We start from the raw sequence: 26,198 nt of genomic DNA on the forward strand, positions 1-26,198 counted from the left end.
AGGAGGCCATTCAGCCCATCACGTCCATGCCAGCTCTCCACAGAGCTATGCAGTCAGTCCCACACCCCCACTCGTTCCCTGTAGCCCTGCAAGTTTATTTCCTTCAAGTGGCCATCAAATTTCCCCTTGAAGTCATTGTCTCCGCTTCCACCACCCTTGTGGGCAGCGATTTCCAGGTCATTAGTATCCTCTGCATAAAAAAGTTCTTCCTCACATTCCCCCTGCATCTCTTGCCCAAACCCTTCAATCTGTGTCCCCTAATCCTTGTACCATTAATTAATGAGAACAGTTTTTCCTTGTCTAACTTATCTAACCCTATCATAATCTGTTGCACTTGTATTAAATCTCCCTTTAATCTCCTTTGTTCCATGGAGAACAAACCCAGTTTTTCCAAGCTAACCTTGTAACTAAAATCCCTCACCCCAGAAGTCATTCTGGTAAATCTCCTCAGCACCCTCACAAGGGCCCTCACATCCTTCCCAAAATGTGGTGACCAGAACTGGACGCAGTACTGGAAACCTAACCTGGGCTTGATAAAGGTTCAGCAGAACTTCCCTGATTTTGTACTCAATGCCTCTATTTATGAATCCCAAGATCCCATATGCTTTGCTGACCACTCTCTCAATATGTCCTGCCACCTTCAAAGATGGATGCACATGCACGCCAGGTCCCTCTGTCCCTGCACACTCTTTGGAGCTGTGCCATTAAGTATGTATTGTCTCTCCCAATTCCTTCTACCAAAATGCATCACCTCACGCTTGGCTGCATTAAATTCCATTTGCCATCTCTCTGCCCATTTTGCTAGCCTATCTATGTCCTGTTGCAGGCGGTTCATATCATCCTAAATAAAAACGAGAAATGCTGGAAATACTCAGCAGGTCTGGCAGCATCTGTGGAGAGAGACGCAGAGTTAATGTTCCAGCTCGGTGACCTTTCATCACAACACCAGTTATTATTATTATTATGTTCTTATTAAGTACACGGCATCACCACAATTGCAGACATCCCTATGGCGCAGGGTGCCATTAACTGCACACTTAACACTTTGTGGGCACTATGTGTCAATATGCCCTAAATCGGAAACGAAAGAGTTCCATTCCCTGAATATCCAGCTGGTGTGTGACTGTAGGCAGTGAATCGTGCAGACCAAGGCCAGATATTCTAGCAGCAGTCATGATGCCTTCATTCCACTGCAGTCCATTGTGCCAGCTGTATTTCAGACATCATGGCAAACCAAAGCATAGCCACTGAGCGACAAGGGCTATTACATGGCTGATGACACTGCTGCTCAATCTATGCATATGTGGGCAGCATGCATACAATGAAAGCCATGCTGCCACACGAAATGTGATAGAGCAGACCTCGGTATCCTGAAACAACACTTCCACGGGGCGTAACCATTCTGGAGGAGCCCTGCAGTATGCAGCAGAGCAGGCACCAAGGTTCATGGTGGTTTGCAGCATGTTGCACAACCTCGCCATCATGATGGGACAGCCCTTGCTACCAACAATATGGCGAGCAGCTAAGGTGAAGGACCATGAGGACGGGGAGGAGGAAGAGGATGCAAAGAGACAACCCCAGACAGTCCCTTGCTGGCCAGGCTGTCCATGAAGAACTCATTCAAGTGCAGTGCAAGTAACTGTAATCCCAATTCCCTGTTCACCAACAATCCCAATCCTTCCCTCTGTTGCTAGCCACAACACTGTCCTCTTGGCCACAATGCAAAAACAAAAGCCACCAGAAAATAAACATTCCAAACCAAATTTATAAATCAAATCATGCCATATTGCACGCAAAAATTCCCTTAGTACCTGTCTTCTGTGTGCCTTTGCCTGTGCTAGTGTTCCACCAGTACTACTCCAGTGCCTGCAGAATGGATGGAGGAAGGCTGCTGAATTTCAGTGGAGGAGACTGCAGGTGACCTTGGAGGACTCTGGGCCTAGAATGTCCAGCTGCACCCTGCATCATAGGAATATAGGAACAGGAGTAGGCTATTCAGCCCATCGAGCCTGCTCTGCCATTCAGTTAGATCATGGCTGATCATCTACCTCAACACCACTTTCCCACACTACCCCATATCCATATATCTATCGATTTCTATCTTGAACATGCTCAATTGAGCTTCCACAGCCCGCTGGGGTAAAGAATTCCAAAGATTCACAACCTCTGAGTGAAGAAATTCCTCCTCATCTCAGTCTTAAATGGCCTACTCCTTATTCTGAGACTGTGTTCCCTGGTTCTAGACTCACCAGCCAGGAGAAACATCCTATCTCTCGACATGGGTGCCAGCAGTCTGGGCTGACTGGCTGACAAATAAAGGCAAGGGCACTGACAGCGAAGCAGAGGTGGGAGGATGAATACTGTCCTCCTGAGAGAGGACAGCAGGCTCATGTTCCATGGAACCACTGCCACTTCCCTGGGCCAGTGCCTCAGCAATGCTAGTAATCTGTTGGAGGACAGATGTCTGGACTGCTGTGAGAATCTGTAAGCCCTTTTGAGCACTGTAATCCACAGCCATGATGGCAGCAAGCTAAGTTCCACTGCAGAACTCAGATGTTTGGTGACTGTTGCTTTGTTACAATGGAATCTGTGACATTGACCATCAGAGGTTGCATCATCGTTGGGTCCACAAATGTGTAAACTGAGTCGGCCACCACTTCCACACTGGAAAGGGTGGCCTCCAAGCTCTACACGAAGCCCTGTGCCAACATCATGCTAGCTCCTCCATGCTCCTTGATAGTGACTGCAGGCTTTCTGGGAAGCTGCCTAATGCGCCAAGCATTTCCTTGTGATTCCCATCAGAGTTCCTCTTTAGGTTACCCCATCATAGTGCTCATCTGAGTTCACTGCGGCAGAACCCCTGTGCTGCCTCACCCTCCAGCGAGCTGGCATCTGCAATATTCTTGCCCCCCTGCCTTGCCTGTAGCCCACTCAAGCTGGTGACTCATAACATGCAGATCTCACCTCTAATCTAAAATACAGGCAGTGTCAGTATCTGGACTGGGGGCTGCAAGTGTGAAATCAAGTGATGGCGCTGTGTCTTAATTATCATTCTCTTCTTGGTCTTCCTCCACTGCCTGAGCAGATTGAAGTTCTTGGGTATCTGAAAGGAAAAAGGCACAAGGGTAAGGTTGTGGGGCGGGGATGGTGGTTCAGTAATTGGTGCATGTTTACACCATCTGCAGCTTGTAAGTCAGAAGAGATTGTGGAATGAGGGGAAAGCAGGATGTGAGAAGGAGGATTTGATATGAGGATGCCAACAACTTCAATAGTTTCAGCCCTCATTGGCCATGACTTCAGCAATAAGCATCCCAATAATGGTCAGCACTATCTCCTCCATGGGGATTAGAACAATACAGCATGGTGCCCCCTCCAGTTAGCTCTTGTTGCCTCTTGTTGTACACCACCTTGTCCTGCAAGAGAGGGCAGTGTGTCAGTGAATGCCATGCAATCTGTTTGGCTGATGTGGCTGTCATGGGTGAATAGCTCGCAGTGTCTACAAGCTGTGAGTTGTGGGTGTGAGGCTTGCAGCAGTGCTAAGTGTGTGAGAGCGAGGTAAAGCATATCAATATTAGGTGTGAGTCCTGATTAATGGATATTGTTGGTAGGTGAGTGATGGGGATGTGGTGCATTGAGGAGTGCCTGAGGCTATTGGTGCAGTTGGTGGGATATGGCATTTGAAGATGCATTCACAGACCTTGACCACTCGTGTGAGGTCATGGAACTTCTTGCGGAACTGCATCCAGGTCCTTGGATCTTGACTCCTGACATTGACCTCCAAGGCTATCTGCTCTCACAGCTTCTGAGCGTGTGTCTGGAGGGCCTCCTGGCCCCCTGCAGATGCAGGATATCTCTCCTGCTTTCCAACTCCTCCACCAAGGCCTCCAGTGCAATGCCCAAAAACCTTGGACTCTGCTCTCTCCCATGTTGCACCAGTCTTCTCTGTTTCCCAGGTCAGATTCACTTATTATATGGCTGCCAGTATCTGCTCCAGTCACAATGCACCTCCCCTTTAAGGGGTGCAGGCTAGCTTTAAGCTAACATGTTACAATTTTGGGCTCCCTGCAGATACATGAAGCCAATGAACAATGTGGTTAGTGCTAGCTGCATGCAGAAATCATTCAAATGAGCAGGCAGCATGAAGTTGGAGTCCTGCATTACATGGAAATGGTGCAAGTTAATCATGCATCACAATCCCCCACCCATTTTTAGGGGCTATCCAGTTTAGCCTCCTATGATTCTATGATAGTCAGTCGTATTGTTTTAACCGCATAGCCATTTGTCTATAATATGTGATACGGAAAGGAGCGTTTATAAATTGTGAAGTTTTAACTAGTGATCATGCGTATGTCTTGTTGATGCTTTCCCAAGTTCTGGTCAATGATGGAGGGTGAATTTCGCTGGGGCATCAACCACTGTGCCAGCGAAGTTTGACAGAAGTTTATGCTCTGTTTATGTATAGGAATGCAGCTACAGGGACATAGCAGGAGAAATCAGTGGGCTCCTTCTATAAAGAGGCAGTTCAGTGTCCGAGGGTGTGCAGGGAAGCTGTTGTGTTTCTCCACTATTCCAACCCAACTGAGAGAGGAACCCGGGCCAGCAGCGGTTCCCCAAAAGGTGAGTGGATTTTCTTTTTTAACATTCCTTGTGGGGTCAGGAGGAACAGGGGTACTCCTCCGGGTCTCACTAGGGAAGTTTAAGGCTGCCCCTGCCCAGGGTTTTTGCTCCCTCCTCAAAGGCAAGAGTTTCCCAAAGCTGCTCGCAATCACTTACCTCAGTGCCCAGGAACCATTCCTTTGGGGCCTCCAGCTGCCCGACAACCTGCTCACTGGTGAGCTGCCACTTCCCACCTGTGCCTAGGCCGGAGACTGTCAGGGCCTATACAGATGGTTTGCTTTTCGCCTCCCTCCCTCAACCTGCCCCGGGATAATCACATACTTTCATTGCAACTTGAGTGACTTTCACCAGCTGCACATTGGTTAATGTGAGTGGTTAGCTGGATTTACTGTTCATGTAAACTTTGGTTTCCTTTCTGATTTCTGACTCCATAGTTCTGAAGAAACAGCTATTCAGTCTTAATGAACGCAACAGAGCATAAAGATAATATATTACGCATCTGGCCTTTACATAGGTAACATATTAGCCTTATGCCGGACTGCACTAGGGCACTCGATACTTTCAAATCAGCTTAAATATTAAAGGCCAAACTTTTCAGAGCTTTGTCGTCGCACACAGTGCCAGGTGACTGAGCTTGGGAAACAGAACGCAGCATGCTGAAGGAGCTGGTACGATCTAATTACGATGTGACTCTGCAGTTCGATTATAGTTACCATGTTGTAGGTACAGCAAAGGGGAATCTCACCTCTTATACAGTTCGCAACCATTGGACAGTCTCAACATTTACAAATCTAAGGCGGAAAAGCAAATCTCGCATCATTACTGCAGACTAGTGGGGATCTGAAGAGCAGTTGCTGTTTCTGGGGATCTGTTTCAGCAAGGTTTGATATCTTTACCGATTGTAAGGGAGTGGCTAAAATTGGTTTGTTGGTGAAGTTTGATTTCTTTATCAATTGCCTGTAATTATAAAGTAAAAATTTATCAAAATGAGGACTTTCTAATCTCACAGATTGTTGTATTAAAGTCCTACTAGAAATGATCATGTAGATGCCATGGAAATGCTAAACATAATTGTGCCAGATTCCCCACTGTGATGTTTTAAAATAAACAAGTTAATGCCTGCCTTAAAACCATGCAGTGGGAAAGTTGGCAAGAGCATGTTAAGTGTTCATTCATGAAAAACAGCAAACTGAGGAGATGGTGCAGGAGGGAGGACTTTATTTTCCTGGATCACTGGGTCTGTTTCTGGCAAAGGTGGGACCTGTACAAGTTGGATGCGTTGCACCTGAACCGGAACGGGACCAACATTCTTGCTGGGAGGTTTGCTAGTGCTGTTGGGCGGTTTAAACTAATTTGGCAGGGGGATGGGATACAGAGTGGAGGTGCAGTAGGTTGTGATGTACAGTCAAATATAGAAGAGAAACTGAATCAGTATGGAAGGCAGAGTAAATATAGACCTGTTAAGGCACAAGTGAAAGATTCAAGGCTGGATTGCATCATTTTAATACATGGAGTCATACTAGTAAGACAGATGAATTGAGGGCGTTGATTAGCACATGGGATTATGCTATTATTGCTATCACAGAGACATGTTTGAGGGAGGGGCAGGACTGGCAGCTCAATATTGCAGGGTATAGAATCTTCAGGCAAGACAGGGGAGAGGATAAAAGAGGAGGTGGCATTGCACTGTAGATCAAAAAGTCAATTACTGCAGTAAGGAGGGATGATATCTTAGAAGGTTCCTCAAATGAGGCCATATGGGTGGAACTTAAAAACAAAAAGGGGGCAATCACTTGGCTGGGAGTGTACTACAGGCCTCCAAACAGTCAGGGAGAGATTGAGGAGCAGATATGTAGGCAAATCTCGGAGAGGTGTAAAAATAATAGGGTAATAATAGTAGGGGATTTCAACTTCCCCAATATCAACTGGGATAGTCTTAGTGCAAAAGTCTTAAAGGGGGCGGAATTCTTAAAATGCATACAGGAGAGCTTTTTGAGCCAGTACGTAGAAAGTCCTACAAGAGAAGGGGTAGTACTGGACCTAATCCTAGGGAATGAAGCTCAACAAGTGGTACAAGTATCAGTGGGGGAGCATTTCAGGGATAGTGACCATAACTCTGAAAGATTTAAGGTAGTAATGGAAAAGGACAAAGATGGACTGGAAATAAAGGTACTGAATTGGGGGAAGGCCGATTTCAATATGATAAAACAGGACCTGGCCAAAGTGGACTGGGAGCAGCTACTTGTAGGAAAGTCTACATCAGACCAGTGGGAGTCATTCAATGAGGAAATAATGAGAGTTCAGAGCCAATGTGTACCCGGTAAGGTGAAGGGTAGCACCAATAAGTCCAGGGAATGCTGGATGTCAAGGGATAGAGAGGATTGGATCAGGAAAAAAAAGGAGGATTATGGCAGATTCAGAGCGCTGAAAACAGCGGAGGCACTAGAGGAGTATCGAAAGTGTAGGGGGGTACTTAAAAAAGTAATTAGGAGAGTGAAGAGGGGACATGAAGAAACACTGGCGGGCAAGATAATGGAAAATCCTAAGGCGTTTTATAAGTATATTAAGGGCAAGAGGATAACCAGGGAAAGAGTAGGGTCCATTAGGGACCAAAGTGGCAATCTGTGTGTGGAGCCGGAGGTCATAGGTGAGGTTTTCAATGAATACTTTTCATCTGTGTTCACTATGGAGAAGGACAATGTAGGTGTAGAGATCAGGGAGGGGGATTGTGATATACTTGAACTTATTAGTATTGAAACGGAGGAAGTATTAGCTGTTTTAGCAGGCTTAGAAGTGGATAAATCCCCAGGTCCTGATGAGATGTATCCCAGGCTGCTATGTGAGGCATGGGAGGAGATAGCAGGGGCTCTGACACAAATTTTCAAATCCTCTCTGTCCACAGGAGAGGTACCAGAGGACTAGAGGACAGCGAATGTGGTACCATTATTCAAGAAGGGTAGCAGGGATAAACAAGGTAATTACAGGCCAGTGAGTCTAACATCAGTGGTAGGGAAACTAATGGAAATAATTCTGAGGGACAGGATTAATCTCCACTTGGAGAGGCAGGGATTAATCAGGGATAGTCAGCATGGCTTTGTCAGGGGGAGATCGTGTCTAACTGATTTGATTGAATTTTTCGAGGTGGTGACTAGATGTGTAGATGAGGGTAAAGCAGTTGATGTAGTCTACATGGACTTCAGTAAGGCTTTTGATAAGGTCCCACATGGAAAATTGGTTAAGAAGGTAAGAGTCCATGGGATCCAGGGCAATTTGGCAAATTGGATCCAAAATTGGCTTCGTGGCAGGAAACAGAGGGTGATGGTCGAGGGTTGTTTTTGAGAGTGGAAGCCTGTGACCAGTGGTGTACCACAGAGATAGGTGCTGGGACCTTGTTGTTTGTAGTGTACATTAATGATTTAGACATGAATATAGGAGGTATGATCAGTAAGTTCGCAGATGACGCGAAAATTGATGGTGTTGTAAATAGTGAGGAGGAAAGCCTTAGGTTACAGGACGATGTAGATGGGATGGTAAGATGGGCAGAGCAGTGGCAAATGGAATTTAATCCTGAGAAGTGTGAGGTGATGCATTTTGGGAGGACTAACAAGACAAGGGAATATACAATGGATGGTAGGACCATAGGAAGTGCAGAGAGTCAGAGGGCACTTGGTGTACTCATCCATAGATCACTGAAGGCAGCAGCACAGGGAGATAAGGTGGTTCGGAAGGCATATGGGATACTTGCCTTTATTAGCCGAGGCATCGAATATAAGAACAGGGAGGTTACGATGGAGCTGTATAAAATGCTAGTTAGGCCACAGCTGGAGTACTGTGTACAGTTCTGGGCACCACACTACAGGAAGGATGTGATTGCACTGGAGAGGGTGCAGAGGAGATTCACCAGGATGTTGCCTGGGCTGGAGCATTTCAGCTATGAAGAGAGACTGAAAAGGCTAGGGTTGTTTTCCTTAGAGCAGAGAAGACTGACGGGGGACACGATTGAGGTATACAAAATTATGAGGGGCATTGATAGGTTAGATAGGAAGACACATTTTCCTTGAGCAGAAGGGTCAATACCCAGGGGGCATAGTTTTAAGGCAAGGGGCAGGAGGTTCAGAGGGCTTTTGAGGAAAATAATTTCACTCAGAGGGTGGTTGGAATCTGGAACACACTGCCTGAAGAGGTGGTAGAGGCAGGAACCCTCACAACATTTAAGAAGTATTTAGATGAGCACTTGAAATGCCATAGCATACAAGGCTATGGGCCAAGTGCTGGAAAATGGGATTAGAATAGTTAGGTGCTTGATGGCCGGCACAGACATAATGGGCCGAAGGGCCTGTTTCTGTGCTGTATAACGCTATAGGAAGCGAATGGCACGGAGCTTCTCCCGTTTCACCGCCTTAACTTTGACATAAATCCAGCTGAAAGCCAGTTTACACGTGTGACAAGGTTCTGTCACATCTCCAAGCAAGTTACAACAGCAAAGAAATTACAAGTTATAACTTCCATCCTAATATATTTGCAACTGTACAACTGTTGACTTCTTTGTTTTCAGTTCGGGAAATGATAGGGGTGCTACTGTTGTCTCACTCAGGGCTGTGAGGGGCTGCGGTTGGTCTGATTGCTATCCGGGGATCCATCTGGAAAACGAACCAATGTGGATGCCAAGTCTGGACAGGATCAGGCTTGTCTATGATGCTACTTGTGGGCAAGCAGAGGGCTCTCATTGTTTCAGCCCAAGTATGGAGGGCACCAGGTGCCAGTGAAGCTGGTCTCAAGTATGGGTCAATGCCTTCAGGAGAGGAAGAGAGAAAATAGAAGAAAACTAAGAGTAATCAGAAACTGTAATGCAAATTAAGTCAGGGTCCAAGTATATAGAGAGCCTTGCTAGCTGAGCAGGGAATGGAGATCAGGATTTAACAGAAAGGCTTGATTCTTCAATTTTTATTCCTGACCAGCAAGGCTCCAAGTGGAACCCAGTCCAATTTAGCTCATACTTAAAAGCTAGTTATTTTTGGAGTATTGGTCAGGCTGTTTAACTCAGCTGAGCTGATTGTTATTAATTGCTCATGCACATAAGGCAGATCTCAGCAGCTCTCATATCGTGGTGAAGCTACACTGCTCTGTGTGTGTGCGTGTGTGTATAAAGCACACTAACATTGTAACAGCAACTGTTTCAGGCAGGAGAAGACTTCTGATCCATCGAGCTCACCTATCCACTGTGTACCCTTGGTGTAATTTGAATAACTCTGATTCCTATTTGATGACATGTATATGCACGTGTTCATGCTTATGCGAGTGGATTCGGGTGTGCACATGTGCATGCATGCTCGTGCATGCCGCATGTCCTTGTACATGTGTGTGCATGTATGAGTGTATGTACACTTGTGTGAATTTGCACATATGTGCATGTATACATGCGTGTATAGGTGCATGTGTACATGTGTGTTTGTGTGTGTGTCTACATTTACCAGGTACAGGATAATGCCCTAATGGATCATGGGATTAGAAACCCTGTGCTTGAACTGAAGGAAGTGACAAGGTGCTGTGATTATAGATTCAAGTTTGCAAAATTACATGAGTGAGCTCCAGTTATGTATTTTAATGGCTTGTTTTCTTGGAATGAAACAGCTGAACTGTGGAATGCAAAATAAGGACAATGTCTTTGGCCTTTGGCCTCCTTATCTCGAGAGACAATGGGTAAGCGCCTGGAGGTGGTCAGTGGTGTGTGAAGCAGCGCCTGGAGTGGCTATAAAGGCCAATTCTAGAGTGACAGGCTCTTCCACAGGTGCTGCAGAAAAATTTGTTTGTCAGGGCTGTTACACAGTTGGCTCTCCCCTTGCGCTTCTGTCTTTTTTCCTGCCAACTGCTAAGTCTCTTTGACTCGCCACACTTTAGCCCCGCCTTTATGGCTGCCCGCCAGCTCTGGCAAACGCTGGCAACTGATTCCCACGACTTGTGATCAATGTCACAGGACTTCATGTCGCGTTTGCAGACGTCTTTAAAGCGGAGACATGGACGGGTCTGATACCAGTGGCGAGCTCGCTGTACAATGTGTCTTTGGGGATCCTGCCATCTTCCATGCAGCTCACATGGCCAAGCCATCTCAAGCGCCGTTGACTCAGTAGTGTGTATAAGCTGGGGATGTTGGCCGCCTCGAGGACTTCTGTGTTGGAGATACGGTCCTGCCACCTGATGCCAAGTATTCTCCGGAGGCAGCGAAGATGGAATGAATTGAGACGTCGCTCTTGGCTGACATACGTTGTCCAGGCCTCGCTGCCATAGAGCAAGGTACTGAGGACACAGGCTTGATACACTCGGACTTTTGTGTTCCGTGTCAGTGCGCCATTTTTCCACACTCTCTTGGCCAGTCTGGACATAGCAGTGGAAGCCTTTCCCATGCGCTTGTTGATTTCTGTATCTAGAGACAGGTTACTGGTGATAGTTGAGCCTAGGTAGGTGAACTCTTGAACCACTTCCAGAGCGTGGTCGCCAATATTGATGGATGGAGCATTTCTGACGTCCTGTCCCATGATGTTCGTTTTCTTGAGGCTGATGGTTAGGCCAAATTCGTTGCAGGCAGCCGCAAACCTGTCGATGAGACTCTGCAGGCACTCTTCAGTGTGAGATGTTAAAGCAGCATCGTCAGCAAAGAGGAGTTCCCTGATGAGGACTTTCCGTACTTTGGACTTCGCTCTTAGACGGGCAAGGTTGAACAACCTGCCCCCTGATCTTGTGTGGAGGAAAATTCCTTCTTCAGAAGACTTGAACGCATGTGAAAGCAGCAGGGAGAAAAAAAATCCCAATAAGTGTGGGTGCGAGAACACAGCCCTGTTTCACGCCACTCAAGATAGGAAAGGGGTCTGATGAGGTGCCACTATGTTGAATTGTGTCTTTCATATTGTCATGGAATGATGTGATGATACTTAGTAGCAAAATAAGGATAATGCCAACCACAAATTTAATGCAAAAGTACAAGTGAAAACATGTTCGGCCTCACTGGCTATATGGCTGCTGTGGGAACACTGTAAGTCTTGGGCTTCTGTTTTCGGAACTGTTACTTCGCTTGGTGTGTGCTGTGCATGTTACATAAAGGCTGTTTTGTGACTTACTTTAGAGGACACTGACAGCAGGGTTCCCCATCTGTTGGAATGATGACCTTGTTCAATGAATTGTGGGACCTAGCTGTGCACATATTGGCTGTCATATTTCCCTAAATTACAGCAGTTAGCAACATTTAAAAAAAACTTAATCAGCTGTAACATGATTTTGGACATTCTGTGAACATAAAGCGCACTATATCAATGCAAGTTCTTTGCCCCTTTTGTAAATAGTAAGCCCTCAATTTAATGGTTTTGGAACAGTCCCAACCCAGTTCCTTACCATCTCAGAACTGCCCACAACTCTGCATTAATCTGACAATGATGGCTGGTGTGAGCAATGGAAGTGTGATCATGGTGCAGAAGGATGTTGGGGTTAAGGTATGTTGTTTGTTTGGTCAGTTGTCGAGGGAGCATGGGAACAGAATTGGCCATTTGGCCCCTCAAGCCTGTTCCAACATTCAATTCGATCAAAACTGCATGGTTGATCAATACCTCAAATCCATTTACCTGCCTTTGATCCATGTCCATTGGAATTTCAATTGACCTCCCATCCACTATCTTGTGTGGAGTTCCAAATTTCCACTACCCTCATTTTTAAAGGGATATCATCAATGTACCTGGTGTGAGATGAGGGCAGTGTTTAAAAATTACAAGTATGAAGGGTTGGGTGATGGAGGTGGCAAAAAAAGGAACAAAGAAGCTAAACTGACACAGGAGATTTCAAAATAAAGAATCTCATTATTCCAGAGAGTGTGGGTATTTATATTGGTCACTAGGCAATGAGGACAAATGTCAATAAGCAGGAATGATAAAAAAAAAACCTGATCAGAATTGTCTTTGGAGGGATAGGAAAAAAACAAGCCCTGTTGTGAGTGAGAGTGACCTTTTAGACTTCCTGCTTCGTAAGAATTTCTGTAAGCATGAAACAAGAAAAGCCCACACCCACTCACCCACACCCACTCACCCACACCCACTCACCCACACCCACTCACCCACACCCACTCACCCACACCCACACCCACTCACCCACACCCACTCACCCACACCCACACCAATACCCATATGCACCCACACATACACCCACCCACACATATTCTCACCCACACATAAACACACCAACATATACACCCACCCACACATACACCCACCCACACATACTCTCACCCACACATACTCTCACCCACACATACACCCACCCACACATACACCCACCCACACATACTCTCACCCACACATACTCTCACCCACACATACACCCACCCACACATACACCCACCCACACATACTCTCACCCACACATACACCCACCCACACATACACCCACCCACACATACTCTCACCCACACATACACCCACCCACACATACTCTCACCCACACATTCACCCACCCACACATACACCCACCCACACATACTCTCACCCACACATAAACCCACCCACACATATACCCACCCACACATACACCCACCCACACATACACCCACCCACACATACTCTCACCCACACGCTCACCCACACCAATACCCATGTGCAGCCACACCCACACATTCACCCACCCACACATTCACCCACCCACACATTCACCCACCCACACATATACCCACCCACACATATACCCACACATATACCCACCCATACATACTCTCATCCACACATACTCTCACCCACACATACTCTCACCCACACGCTCACCCACACCAATACCCACGTGCAGCCACACCACACATTCACCCACCCACACATACACACACCCACATGTACACCCACCCACACATACACCCACACCAACACCCACACCCACGTGTACCCACACCCACGCATAAACCCACCCACCCACACATAGGGCGGGATTTTTATTCATTCCTGAGAGCGGGACAGGCCGGATGGTTGCTTAAACCCGCCCCTAGGCTCGGGGTGCTCGTTTCCAGAAGCGAAACCGGCACACTCCGAGTTTAAAAGGTAGTGGCAGAAGCCGGAAGAGGCAAGCTGTCTGCTCTGTGCAAATGGCTTGTTAAGCCCATTAGTGAGCTTGGTGTCAGCTTGTCAAAGGGCCAGTTTTGTATTGTTTTTCTAAGGAGCTGGTTTGACACACTGTCAGAGCCACAACAGGGAGGAGGAGGAGGCGGTGACACAGCAGGGAGCGAGCTGGAATGGCAGGACAGAAGCAAGCGGCAGCATTGAAGAGGGAAGGCTCAGAGAAGGCCCTCATTCACATGTGCTGAGTGAGAAGAATTATCTTTCACATCTCTCCACTCTTGACAAGGGCATTTTGGGGGGTCCAGAATTGGAGGGAGAGTGGAAGGAGTGGAGTAGACAGGTCCCTCTGTTGACAGGCGCCACAGGCTCATAACAGGGTAGGGGTGGTTAAGGAAGGCTCCACATTACATTGCCAGTGAGGGAAGAGCATTAGAGAAACTGGGATGAAGCTTCTCTGAACTTGCTCCAACCAACAATGAGGAGCAATATCTGCTGGAGCAGAAGTAGACTCCTGGGAACGGGGACAAAAGGGTGAGGACGGCGGTGCAGAAAGGTTCCAGACTCTCCACCTTACACAGTCTTGACCAGCACACTCCATCACTCTGCCAATACACACATCCCTTTCTCCTGCGTTTCACCAGCATGAAATGGAAAGACACAAGTTGCCTTATTGCAACAACTTTCCCAGTGCTTCATCACTTAATATTTCATTATTATTTACATCAGAAATACCCAAGTGATCCACAGAGTGACATTACGAATGCAGTGACCTGTGCTTACGGACAGTCCTACAAAGTGCTCCCATCATGGCTGAGGAGGAGTTGGAGGCAGACTGTTCACTAGTGCCTGTCTGGGACTGAGATACCTGTGTTGGTCAGGCTCGGCATGAAGGTGCTGGGGGGCCATTTGCGCTACGAACCGGTCAATGCCACAGAACATTGCATGCATTCTGTCCATGTCAGTGCGCTGTTCCTGAATCCACTCTGAGTGATGCTGCATGTGGCTCTCCATGAAGTTGGCCTCTCTCAATGGAGGAGCTCAGACACTCAAAGCACTGAGACATCATGAGATGAATGGACTCCTTTATTCACATCACATGACTTTGCAGTGACCCAGGTAACTCTGCTATGTGGGCACACATCTCACGCTGGTTCTCCAGGTACAGCTGCCTGTTTTGTGACTCCATTGACTCTGCATCTCCAACCTGCTGAACAGGGCTGTGCCTGTCCTCCATCCTCCGAAGGGGACTGGTCACAGCTGACTCTGCCTCCCCTGAATCCTCCATCTCTGATGTGATGTGTGGTTCACCCTGTGCCACCCTCTCTAATAATGCACAAATACCCACCGAGGTTCGAGTATCTGCGCTGGTGAAGGGGGCGCAAGAAAGGTGAAATGGTGCAGGCTCCAAAGTGTCGTCCTGCTCTGACTCCTCAGCATATTGTTGGCGTTGTGTGGGCTCCCACCCCTCTGCAGCTGGCCCTGTGGGAGACACAAGAGAAGTTGATGATGAGAGATCAGGACAGTCAACAGATTGCTCACGCTGCTAGGAACAATGAAATGACAGCGTAGGCATTGACAGCTTGTTGCAGTGTGAACATTGCCATGCAGGCCCTGGACATGGAGATGTTGAGATGCTTTCACCCTGTCAAAGGCGGATGCCCATTTCTCTGTCCCCTGCATCCCTGTGGCTTTCCACTCTAGTCACATCAAGAGCCAGCTCCTTGAAAAGCATCAGTGGCACTCGCTGTGGCACCCTGCTGTCCAGTTGTGCCCTCTCATTCTGCTTGGCATTTAAATCCGAATTGGCCTGCAAGGTAGATGCAGTTAGGACAATGCCTCGCTTCCTCACCACTCACAGGTATTCATTCACATGAGATGCTGCAATCTGCACTCCAGCCTCCTGTCCAGCAGCATCAGGGTTCTGACATTTGCTGATTGGACATGGAGGTTGCTGTGCACACATCTCTCCCATGGTCAGGAGAACTCTATGTGCCCTCAGGATGCCCCTCTCTCTCTGGTGACTGCTGACCAGGAGGAATGCCATCTGGGTTCACCTTTGGACTCACCTTGCCAGACCTGAGACGGTCATTGTAACGCTTCCAGCACTGCACCCAGTACCTCCTCACCACTCATGCTGCTGACCTCGTGAGTCACCTCCAGCTATGCCGTCTTGGTGAGCCTTGCAGGCTTTCTGTTGCCACTGGATATTTCTTCTCTCAGTTACCGCCTCTAGCAGCACCTCCAGTGAGGGGTCAGGAAAGCTGGCGGCCTGCCCTGGCACAGGATACCTCCTTTCCCACTGCCCTTTACTCAGCACCCTCCTCCATTCCTTGGGTGAATGGCAACCTCAGCAATGGCTGCCACCCACCCTTAGATCGGGCCTGCCACTGTATGAGTCCTGCCTCCTTCCAGTGTCCATCACTGCTAATTAGGTGGCAATTCCAGGCCAATAAGCAACTTCACATTCCAAAAGAGCAACGCGTGTGCATTGCCAACAAGTGCAGGGTCACGACCTGGAAATGATTGCGACGTCGGGGTCCTGACCCCGGCATTGAAATTCCACCCATACATTCACCCACCCACCTACACCCCCACACATACACACTCACATATACATGCCCATACACCTAACAAACACACTCACACAAAATAGTAAACCAGATGGATTTTTCAGGGGGTTACTCTGTGGTGTGGGTGGCCCCTCCTCATTGTAAGGGTTGTGCGAGTGCATAAAGTCATCCTGACGTATATGACTAATTGGGCCTGGGATCTGTGGCCCCACTGATCAGTGAGATGGTTGATCTAATGGTCAGAAGCCCTGAGAAGCAGTGGTGACCATGGTCTGGAAGCTGTGATACAGGCTGTGCTCTGTTCTGTCCCCTAATAACTCCATGGGGAACTGTATGGAAGGATTTACAGTCTGACCTCGAGTATTGTGTGCAGTTTTGGTCTCCTTATCTAAGGAAGGATGTACTTGCCATAGAGTGCAACAGAGGTCCACCAGACTGATCCCTGGAATGGCAGGGTTGTCTTGTGAGGAGAGACTGCAGAAACTGGGCCTGTATTCTCTAGAGTTTCGAAGAATGAGAGGGGATCTCATTGAAACTTGCAAAATTCTTACAGGGCGTGACAGGGTGCATGTAGATAGAATGTTTCTTCTGGCTGGTGAGACTAGAACAAGGAAACACAGTCTCAGAATAAGGGAAAGGCCATTTAAGACTGAGATGAGGAGGAATTTTTTTAATCAGAGGTTGATGAATCTGTGGAATTCGGTAGCTCAGAGGGCTGTGGAAGCTCAATCATTGAGCATGTTCAAGACATAAATTGTTAGATTTCTGGATACTAATGACATCAACAGATAGGGGGGAAAATGGTATAGAGGTAGATGATCAGCCATGATCTATCTGAATGGTGGAGCAGGCTCGATGGGCTGAATGGACTACTCCTGCTTCAATTTCCTAGGATCCTATGAACCTGACAGGCATGACCCAGCATTGATACAATGGGTCAAATGGCCTCCTTCTGTGCCATAATGACTCTATGACTCGAATGTAGGCCTTGGCATGAATGTAACCATTTTCCATACCAATTGATTGGAGCACATGAAACCTGTCAACCTGACCTGGTCACATGATCCGACAAGCGAACCAAGAGTGTCTGACAAATAACACACCCACATTAATCTCTCAGGAGAATAGCTCATGCCAGGCCACCAGCTTTGCCTCCATCAGAGTCTTATGCCAATGGAATGTGGGAGGCGATACCAGGCTGGACGGGTGCAAACTCCAGAGATGCAGCCAGCAATGATTCCTTGCCATGAGACAAGGGCCACCTCAGTCCCATGAGCCTTTTGAAGAGCATGAGTTGTCAAATACCTTTCACTGTCCTGACCCTCAGGTGGAACATGGAGGAAGTACGGGAATAGGTGAAAAAAAAGCTTGCATAGGTATCCATGGAATGCGCAGCCTAATAAAATGGAATGTGCAATGACACTATAGGGTTTGTTAGTGCTGGAGGTTAGAGCCAAACAGGAATGGGAGCAATTATTTGGCGTTGATGTCTTCACTCAGGCGATTGTTGGCATGACCATGTAGGAGCAATTGGATCAAAAATGCCTAGCACATGGACAGCTAAACAGGCAACTTTGAGCTGAAATCATTGAGGTTCTTCAGATAGATATTACGTGATGTTCCTAGCGGATTGTTTATCCTTGTGACAAATTGGGTTCAAATTCAAACTGAATTCATTTGTAGGTTAAGTTATAAACATTTACCAGGGGCTGGTTACTGTGTGTTTAACATTATCACTGACTTCAAGTCTTTTACCCTTTATCACATTTAGGCAAGAATCTGGAACATGTGAGGTGATGTACAAACGCCAGCCACATGTGCTCAAAGCCTGGGCATGATTGGCTAAAATGTGGGTGTGTTATTTGTCAGACACCCTTGGTTAGCTTGTCAGATCATGTGATCAGGTCAGGATGACAGGTTTCTTGTTTTCCTGGAGAAGGTCTTCTGATTCAGTGCAGACTCGATACTGAACTCTAAACCTTTGCTAAAGTTTTTTTAAAATTATGTTTCATTACATATTAACAATTTTAAGAGCAGGTGTGATCAGCACCATCAGGTCAAGGATCAGGTCTTTGTGCATGTCTGACTAATCTGAGAGCACTCTCACCGGGTTGGCACTGCTCGCTATGTACGGGGCTGCTGAGTCATGCCAAGGCAATAGCGGATCAAGTCCTGTCTACAAAACCTGACTTACTGTTGTCATCTTTTTGTAACACTTTTGCATCAGATTGTCCCCTTATAAATTCTTATGTTCACAATTATGATGTGAATTTCCTGTGGATACACCCTCCAATCAGTGGGCGTCATTGGGATGTAACTTTGCTATCTATATTAGGCCCTGTTTCTCTGGAGTTGGCAGCCATCCCCTGCTAAATCTGGCAAGCAAAAAAGGGTGGGCACCTTACCCCCTATGCCCACACCTTCTCACCAGGTGGGAGGAGGGGTAAAATCAGCTCTTGTATTCTCCAATGTCACTGCAGATTGACTGGTGTTTCACAGTATTTAGATATTTGACTAAGCTAAAAATTTTGTTTTTGTCAATCTGTGTACGTGGACTGTATTGTCTCACACATGTTTTTCCTCAGCCTAAGATCAGCCATGATTGTTTTGAGTGGCAGAGCAGGCTCGATGGGCCATATGGTCTACTCCTTCTCCTATTGCTTGTGTTCTTGTGTTAAAAGGGTCCTGGTGGTGATCCAAAATGGTATACAGTGCCAGCTTTAAACTTGACATATGTTAGAATTAGAACACTTCCAGTCAAAAGCATTTTAGTGAATCATATTTATGTGTGGCACGTAATTAATTCTGTTAAGGTTTAATAATCACAGAATCATACAGCACAGAAGGAGCTCATTTAGCACATCGTGCCTGTGCTGGTTCTTTGAAAGAGCTATTCAATTACTCCCACTCCCCTGCTCTTTCACCTTTGACCTATAACTTATTCTATTTCAAGTATAAATCCTTTTTGAAATTTACCATAAATTCTGCTTCCACTCCATTGTCAGGCAGTGCATTCCAGATCATAACAATTTGCTGCGTAAAACAAAATTCTCCCCAAACACCCTTCTGGTTCTTTTTGTTAATTATCTTAAATTGTGCCCTCTGTTACTGGTCTTCCTGTCAGTAGAAACAGTTTCTCCCTACCTACTCTAACAAAACCCTTCATAATTTCAAACACCTCCAATTAGGTAAGAAGAAATATGATTTTGGCAGGACAGAAATCAGAAAGCTTCTGCACAGTGGCGCAGTGGTTAGTACCGCAGCCTCACAGCTCCAGGGACCCGGGTTCGATTCCGGGTACTGCCTGTGTCTGCGTGGGTTTTCTCCGGGTGCTCCGGTTTCCTCCCACAAGCCAAAAGACTTGCAGGTTGATAGGTAAATTGGCCATTATAAATTGCCACTAGTATAGGTAGGTGGTAGGGAAATATAGGGACAGGTTTGGTAGGAATATGGGATTAGTGTAGGATTAGTATAAATGGGTGGTCGATGTTCGGCACAGACTCGGTGGGCCGAAGGGCCTGTTTCACTGCTGTATCTCTAATCTAATCTAACCTTCTGGTGAGCCCGAGCACAGGCAGGGTCTAACATGGGAGAAGGATATCAGTGACATAGCATGGAGCACTGGAAAGGAAAAGTGGCGAATGGGATGTACATTTGTGAGACGGATATGTAGTTAAATGTTGGCCTGTTCCTTGAACTAAGCTAAAGGAGGAAAATCAGGCAGGTTCCTTTAATGGGCATGTAATCTAACTTCCCAATTGTCTGATCTTCACTGTAACCAGGTGAACCAATACACTTGGTCACAGACCCCGGAGAAAATCCCTTTTTATACCTGATGCTGCGGGATATCAGATAAGGTTATCTCATCAGCAGCAGTCATTTCTTCTTCATTTTGCAGCTCCATAGAAGACGGTTTATATTCTTCATCTTTGTCGCAGGAATTGGTGGAAGTTTCCAATTTGGGTTCAATATATCTGCCATCAATCCACCGTCAGAGGTAAGAAGAACTTCCTACATTACTGACACTGACACTCCTACTAACTTTGAAACTCCCACTGACACTCACACCCCGACTGACACTTGTAGTGTTTGAGAATTGCATTGTACATATTGTTCACTTGAGGCTACCATGCACACATGAACCAGCAGAGGGTGCTGAAAGAGAAAGTGAAAGTAAAACAGAATAAAGAAGATTCCATTATGTTCAACATCATGCTGTCTCAGTCTTTGCCTCATATTTCTTACTAAACTCAGCTAAACCTCACTCCAGTCCCGAGAACATCACAATACTCACAATCCTATGGATAATCAGTCTCATCAATCCTGCTAAAACAACTGAAATTACATTTAAGTTTAGTGATACAGCACTGAAGCAGGCCCTTCAGCCCACCGAGTCTGTGCCGACCATCAACCACCCATTTATACTAATCCTACACTAATCCCATATTCCTACCACATCCCCACCTGTCCCTATATTTCCCTACCACCTACCTATACTAGTGGCAATTTATAATGGCCAATTTACCTACCAACCCGCAAGTCTTTTGGCTTGTGGGAGGAAACCGGAGCACCCGGAGAAAACCCACGCAGACACAGGGAGAACTTGCAAACTCCACACAGGCAGTACCCAGAATCGAACCCGGGTCACTGGAGCTGTGAGGCTGCGGTGCTAACCACTGCGCCACTGTGCCGCCCTAAGTTTGATGTTGAATGTAATATGCTTGTGTAATCTATTCTTGCAGTATATTAAGAACTTCATCAATGAAACTTGGATCGAGCGATATGAAACACCACTGCAAGAATACTCATTAATGCTCTTGTGGTCCTTTATTGTATCTGTGTACCCTATTGGAGGTTTCGTAGGAGCACAGTTTGCCGCGTTTTTAACAGTGAAGTATGGAAGGTAAGAACACCAGGAATCTAAGTGTGCATCAAATCTCGAGACTGCTGGCTTATAGTTATCCTATTTTATAACTTGCTTGAACTTAGACAGAGGAGCTAAGTGTAAAAAAGAATGATATAGACAGTTCCAAGATAAAGCAGCACAGAAGGTCATAGAGCAAGAATTCAGAAAGAAATGGAGAAGAATTCATGATCCAGGAATTTGAGGTGAAGGGACAGACAGATCAATGGATTGAGGGATAATCATTCTAAGGCGTTGAAGTTGGACAGGTAGACGCACACCATGAGTGAAAATCGGCAGATAGACAGACTGAGTGAGTGAAGATAGACAGATAGACACACTGAGGGAGTGAAGATAGGTAGACAGACTGAGGAAGTGGAGATAGACAGATAGACACACTGAGGGAGTAGAGATGGACAGATAGACAGACTGAGGGAGTGGAGATAGATAGATAGACAGACTGAGGGAGTACAGATGGACAGATAGACAGACTGAGGGAGTGGAGATAGATAGATAGACACACTGAGGGAGTAGAGATGGACAGATAGACAGACTGAGGGAGTGGAGATAGACAGATAGACAGACTGAGGGAGTACAGATTGACAGATAGACAGACTGAGGGAGTGAAGATAGGTAGACAGACTGAGGAAGTGGAGATAGACAGATAGACAGACTGAGGGAGTAGAGATGGACAGATAGACAGACTGAGGGAGTGGAGATAGACAGATAGACAGACTGAGGGAGTACAGATTGACAGATAGACAGACTGAGGGAGTGAAGATAGGTAGACAGACTGAGGAAGTGGAGATAGACAGATAGACACACTGAGGGAGTAGAGATGGACAGATAGACAGACTGAGGGAGTGGAGATAGATAGATAGACAGACTGAGGGAGTACAGATTGACAGATAGACAGACTGAGGGAGTGAAGATAGGTAGACAGACTGAGGAAGTGGAGATAGACAGATAGACACACTGAGGGAGTGGAGATAGATAGATAGACAGACTGAGGGAGTACAGATGGACAGATAGACAGACTGAGGGAGTGGAGATAGATAGATAGACACACTGAGGGAGTACAGATGGACAGATAGACAGACTGAGGGAGTGGAGATAGACAGATAGACAGACTGAGGGAGTACAGATGGACAGATAGACAGACTGAGGGAGTGGAGATAGACAGATAGACACACTGAGGGAGTACAGATTGACAGATAGACAGACTGAGGGAGTGGAGATAGATAGATAGACACACTGAGGGAGTACAGATGGACAGATAGACAGACTGAGGGAGTGGAGACAGACAGATAGACACACTGAGGGAGTACAGATTGACAGATAGACAGACTGAGGGAGTGGAGATAGATAGATAGACAGACCGAGGGAGTACAGATGGACAGATAGACAGACTGAGGGAGTGGAGATAGACAGATAGACAGACTGAGGGAGTGGAGACAGACAGATAGACAGACTGAGGGAGTGGAGATAGACAGATAGACAGACTGAGGGAGCGGAGATGGACAGATAGACAGACTGAGGGAGTAGGGGTGGACAGATAGATACAATGAGGGAGTGAAGATAGACAGATAGACAGACTGAGGGAGTACAGATGGACAGATAGACAGACTGAGGGAGTGGAGATGGACAGATAGACAGACTGAGGGAGTGGAGATGGACAGATAGACAAACTGAGGGAGTGGAGATAGACAGATAGATAGACTGAGGGAGTGGAGATGGACAGATAGACAGACTGAGGGAGTAGGGGTGGACAGATAGACACAATGAGGGAGTGGAGAGCGACAGATAAATACACTGAGGGAGTGGAGATAGATAGACAGACTGAGGGAGTAGGGATGGACAAACTGAGGGAGTGGAGATGGACAGATAGACAGACTGAGGGAGTGGAGACAGACAGATAGACAGACTGAGGGAGTGGAGATGGACAGATAGACACACTGAGGGAGTACAGATGGACAGATAGACAGACTGAGGGAGTGGAGATGGACAGATAGACACACTGAGGGAGTACAGATGGACAGATAGACAGACTGAGGGAGTGGAGATGGACAGATAGACAAACTGAGGGAGTGGAGATAGACAGATAGACAGACTGAGGGAGTGGAGATGGACAGATAGACAGACTGAGGGAGTGGAGATAGACAGATAGACAAACTGAGGGAGTGGAGATGGACAGATAGACAGACTGAGGGAGTGGAGATGGACAGATAGACAGACTGAGGGAGTACAGATGGACAGATAGACAGACTGAGGGAGTGGAGATGGACAGATAGACACACTGAGGGAGTGGAGATGGACAGATAGACAGACTGAGGGAGTGGAGATGGACAGATAGACAGACTGAGGGAGTACAGATGGACAGATAGACAGACTGAGGGAGTGGAGATGGACAGATAGACACACTGAGGGAGTACAGATGGACAGATAGACAAACTGAGGGAGTGGAGATAGACAGATAGATAGACTGAGGGAGTGGAGATGGACAGATAGACAGACTGGGAGTGGAGATGGACAGATAGACAGACTGAGGGAGTGGAGAGCGACAGATAAATACACTGAGGGAGTGGAGATAGATAGACAGACTGAGGGAGTAGGGATGGACACACTGAGGGAGTGGAGATGGACAGATAGACAGACTGAGGGAGTGGAGATGGACAGATAGACAAACTGAGGGAGTGGAGATAGACAGATAGATAGACTGAGGGAGTGGAGATGGACAGATAGACAGACTGAGGGAGTGGAGATAGACAGATAGACAGACTGAGGGAGTGGAGATGGACAGATATATACACTGAGGGAGCGGAGATGGACAGATAGACAGACTGAGGGAGTGGAGATAGACAGATAGACAGACTGAGGGAGTGGAGATGGACAGATATATACACTGAGGGAGCGGAGATGGACAGATAGACACAATGAGGGAGTGGAGAGCGACAGATAAATACACTGAGGGAGTGGAGATAGATAGACAGACTGAGGGAGTAGGGATAGACAGATAGACACACTGAGGGAGTGGAGATAGACAGATAGACAGACTGAGGGAGTACAGATGGACAGATAGACAGACTGAGGGAGTGGAGATAGACAGATAGACAGACTGAGGGAGTGGAGATGGACAGATAGACAGACTGAGGGAGTGGAGATGGACAGATAGACAGACTGAGGGAGTGGAGATAGACAGATAGACAGACTGAGGGAGTGGAGATGGACAGATATATACACTGAGGGAGCGGAGATGGACAGATAGACACAATGAGGGAGTGGAGAGCGACAGATAAATACACTGAGGGAGTGGAGATAGATAGACAGACTGAGGGAGTAGGGATAGACAGATAGACACACTGAGGGAGTGGAGATAGACAGATAGACAGACTGAGGGAGTACAGATGGACAGATAGACAGACTGAGGGAGTGGAGATAGACAGATAGACAGACTGAGGGAGTGGAGATGGACAGATAGACAGACTGAGGGAGTGGAGATAGACAGATAGACAGACTGAGGGAGTGGAGATAGACAGATAGACAGACTGAGGGAGTACAGATGGACAGATAGACAGACTGAGGGAGTGGAGATAGACAGATAGACAGACTGAGGGAGTACAGATGGACAGATAGACAGACTGAGGGAGTGGAGATGGACAGATAGACAGACTGAGGGAGTGGAGATAGACAGATAGACAGACTGAGGGAGTGGAGATAGACAGATAGACAGACTGAGGGAGTACAGATGGACAGATAGACAGACTGAGGGAGTGGAGATGGACAGATAGACAGACTGAGGGAGTGGAGATGGACAGATAGACAGACGGAGGGAGTGGAGATGGACAGATAGACAGACGGAGGGAGTACAGATGGACAGATAGACAGACTGAGGGAGTGGAGATGGACAGATAGACAGACTGAGGGAGTGGAGATGGACAGATAGACAGACGGAGGGAGTACAGATGGACAGATAGACAGACTGAGGGAGTGGAGATGGACAGATAGACAGACTGAGGGAGTGGAGATGGACAGATAGACAGACTGAGGGAGTACAGATGGACAGATAGACAGACTGAGGGAGTGGAGATGGACAGATAGACAGACTGAGGGAGTGGAGATGGACAGATAGACAGACGGAGGGAGTACAGATGGACAGATAGACAGACTGAGGGAGTGGAGATGGACAGATAGACAGACTGAGGGAGTGGAGATAGACAGATAGACAGACTGAGGGAGTGGAGATGGACAGATAGACCGACTGAGGGAGTGGAAATGGACAAATAGACACACTGAGGGAGTGGAAATGGACAGATAGACACAATGAGGGAGTGGAGAGCGACAGATAAATACACTGAGGGAGTGGAGATAGATAGACAGACTGAGGGAGTAGGGATGGACAAACTGAGGGAGTGGAGATGGACAGATAGACACACTGAGGGAGTGGAGATGGACAGATAGACAGACTGAGGGAGTGGAGATGGACAGATAGACAGACTGAGGGAGTGGAGATGGACAGATAGACAGACTGAGGGAGTGGAGATGGACAGATAGACCGACTGAGGGAGTGGAAATGGACAAATAGACACACTGAGGGAGTGGAAATGGACAGATAGACAGACTGAGGGAGTGGAGATAGACAGATAGACAGACTGAGGGAGTGGAGATAGACAGATAGACACACTGAGGGAGTGGAGATAGACAGATAGACAGACTGAGGGAGTGGAGATAGACAGATAGACACACTGAGGGAGTACAGATGGACAGATAGACAGACTGAGGGAGTGGAGATGGACAGATAGACAGACTGAGGGAGTGGAGATGGACAGATAGACAGACTGAGGGAGTGGAGATGGACAGATAGACAGACTGAGGGAGTACAGATGGACAGATAGACAGACTGAGGGAGTGGAGATGGACAGATAGACAGACTGAGGGAGTGGAGATGGACAGATAGACACTCTGAGGGAGTAGAGATAGACAGATAGACAGACTGAGGGAGTGGAGATAGACAGATAGACACACTGAGGG

At 47.0% G+C, this 26,198-nt stretch overlaps 1 protein-coding gene across 2 annotated transcripts in view; it reads left to right on the forward strand.

The window, feature by feature from the left end:
• The first annotated feature begins 5,177 nt into the window (after positions 1-5,177).
• Positions 5,178-26,198, forward strand: part of LOC137382808 (solute carrier family 2, facilitated glucose transporter member 11-like) — a 79,221-nt gene continuing 58,200 nt past the window's right edge. Inside the window, exons 1-3 of one of the 2 annotated variants that reach the window (XM_068055241.1) lie at positions 5,178-5,285; positions 20,166-20,264; positions 21,010-21,170. In XM_068055241.1, the coding sequence (XP_067911342.1) occupies positions 5,271-5,285; positions 20,166-20,264; positions 21,010-21,170 (275 nt within the window). In that variant the 5' untranslated portion in view covers positions 5,178-5,270. Of the gene's footprint in view, positions 5,286-5,346; positions 5,499-20,165; positions 20,265-21,009; positions 21,171-26,198 lie in introns of those variants that run through there. The other variant, XM_068055243.1, reaches the window with a different exon arrangement.

Source organism: Heterodontus francisci, chromosome 23, assembly GCF_036365525.1.
Source record: "Heterodontus francisci isolate sHetFra1 chromosome 23, sHetFra1.hap1, whole genome shotgun sequence".
In the NCBI taxonomy this organism is placed as follows: domain Eukaryota; kingdom Metazoa; phylum Chordata; class Chondrichthyes; order Heterodontiformes; family Heterodontidae; genus Heterodontus; species Heterodontus francisci.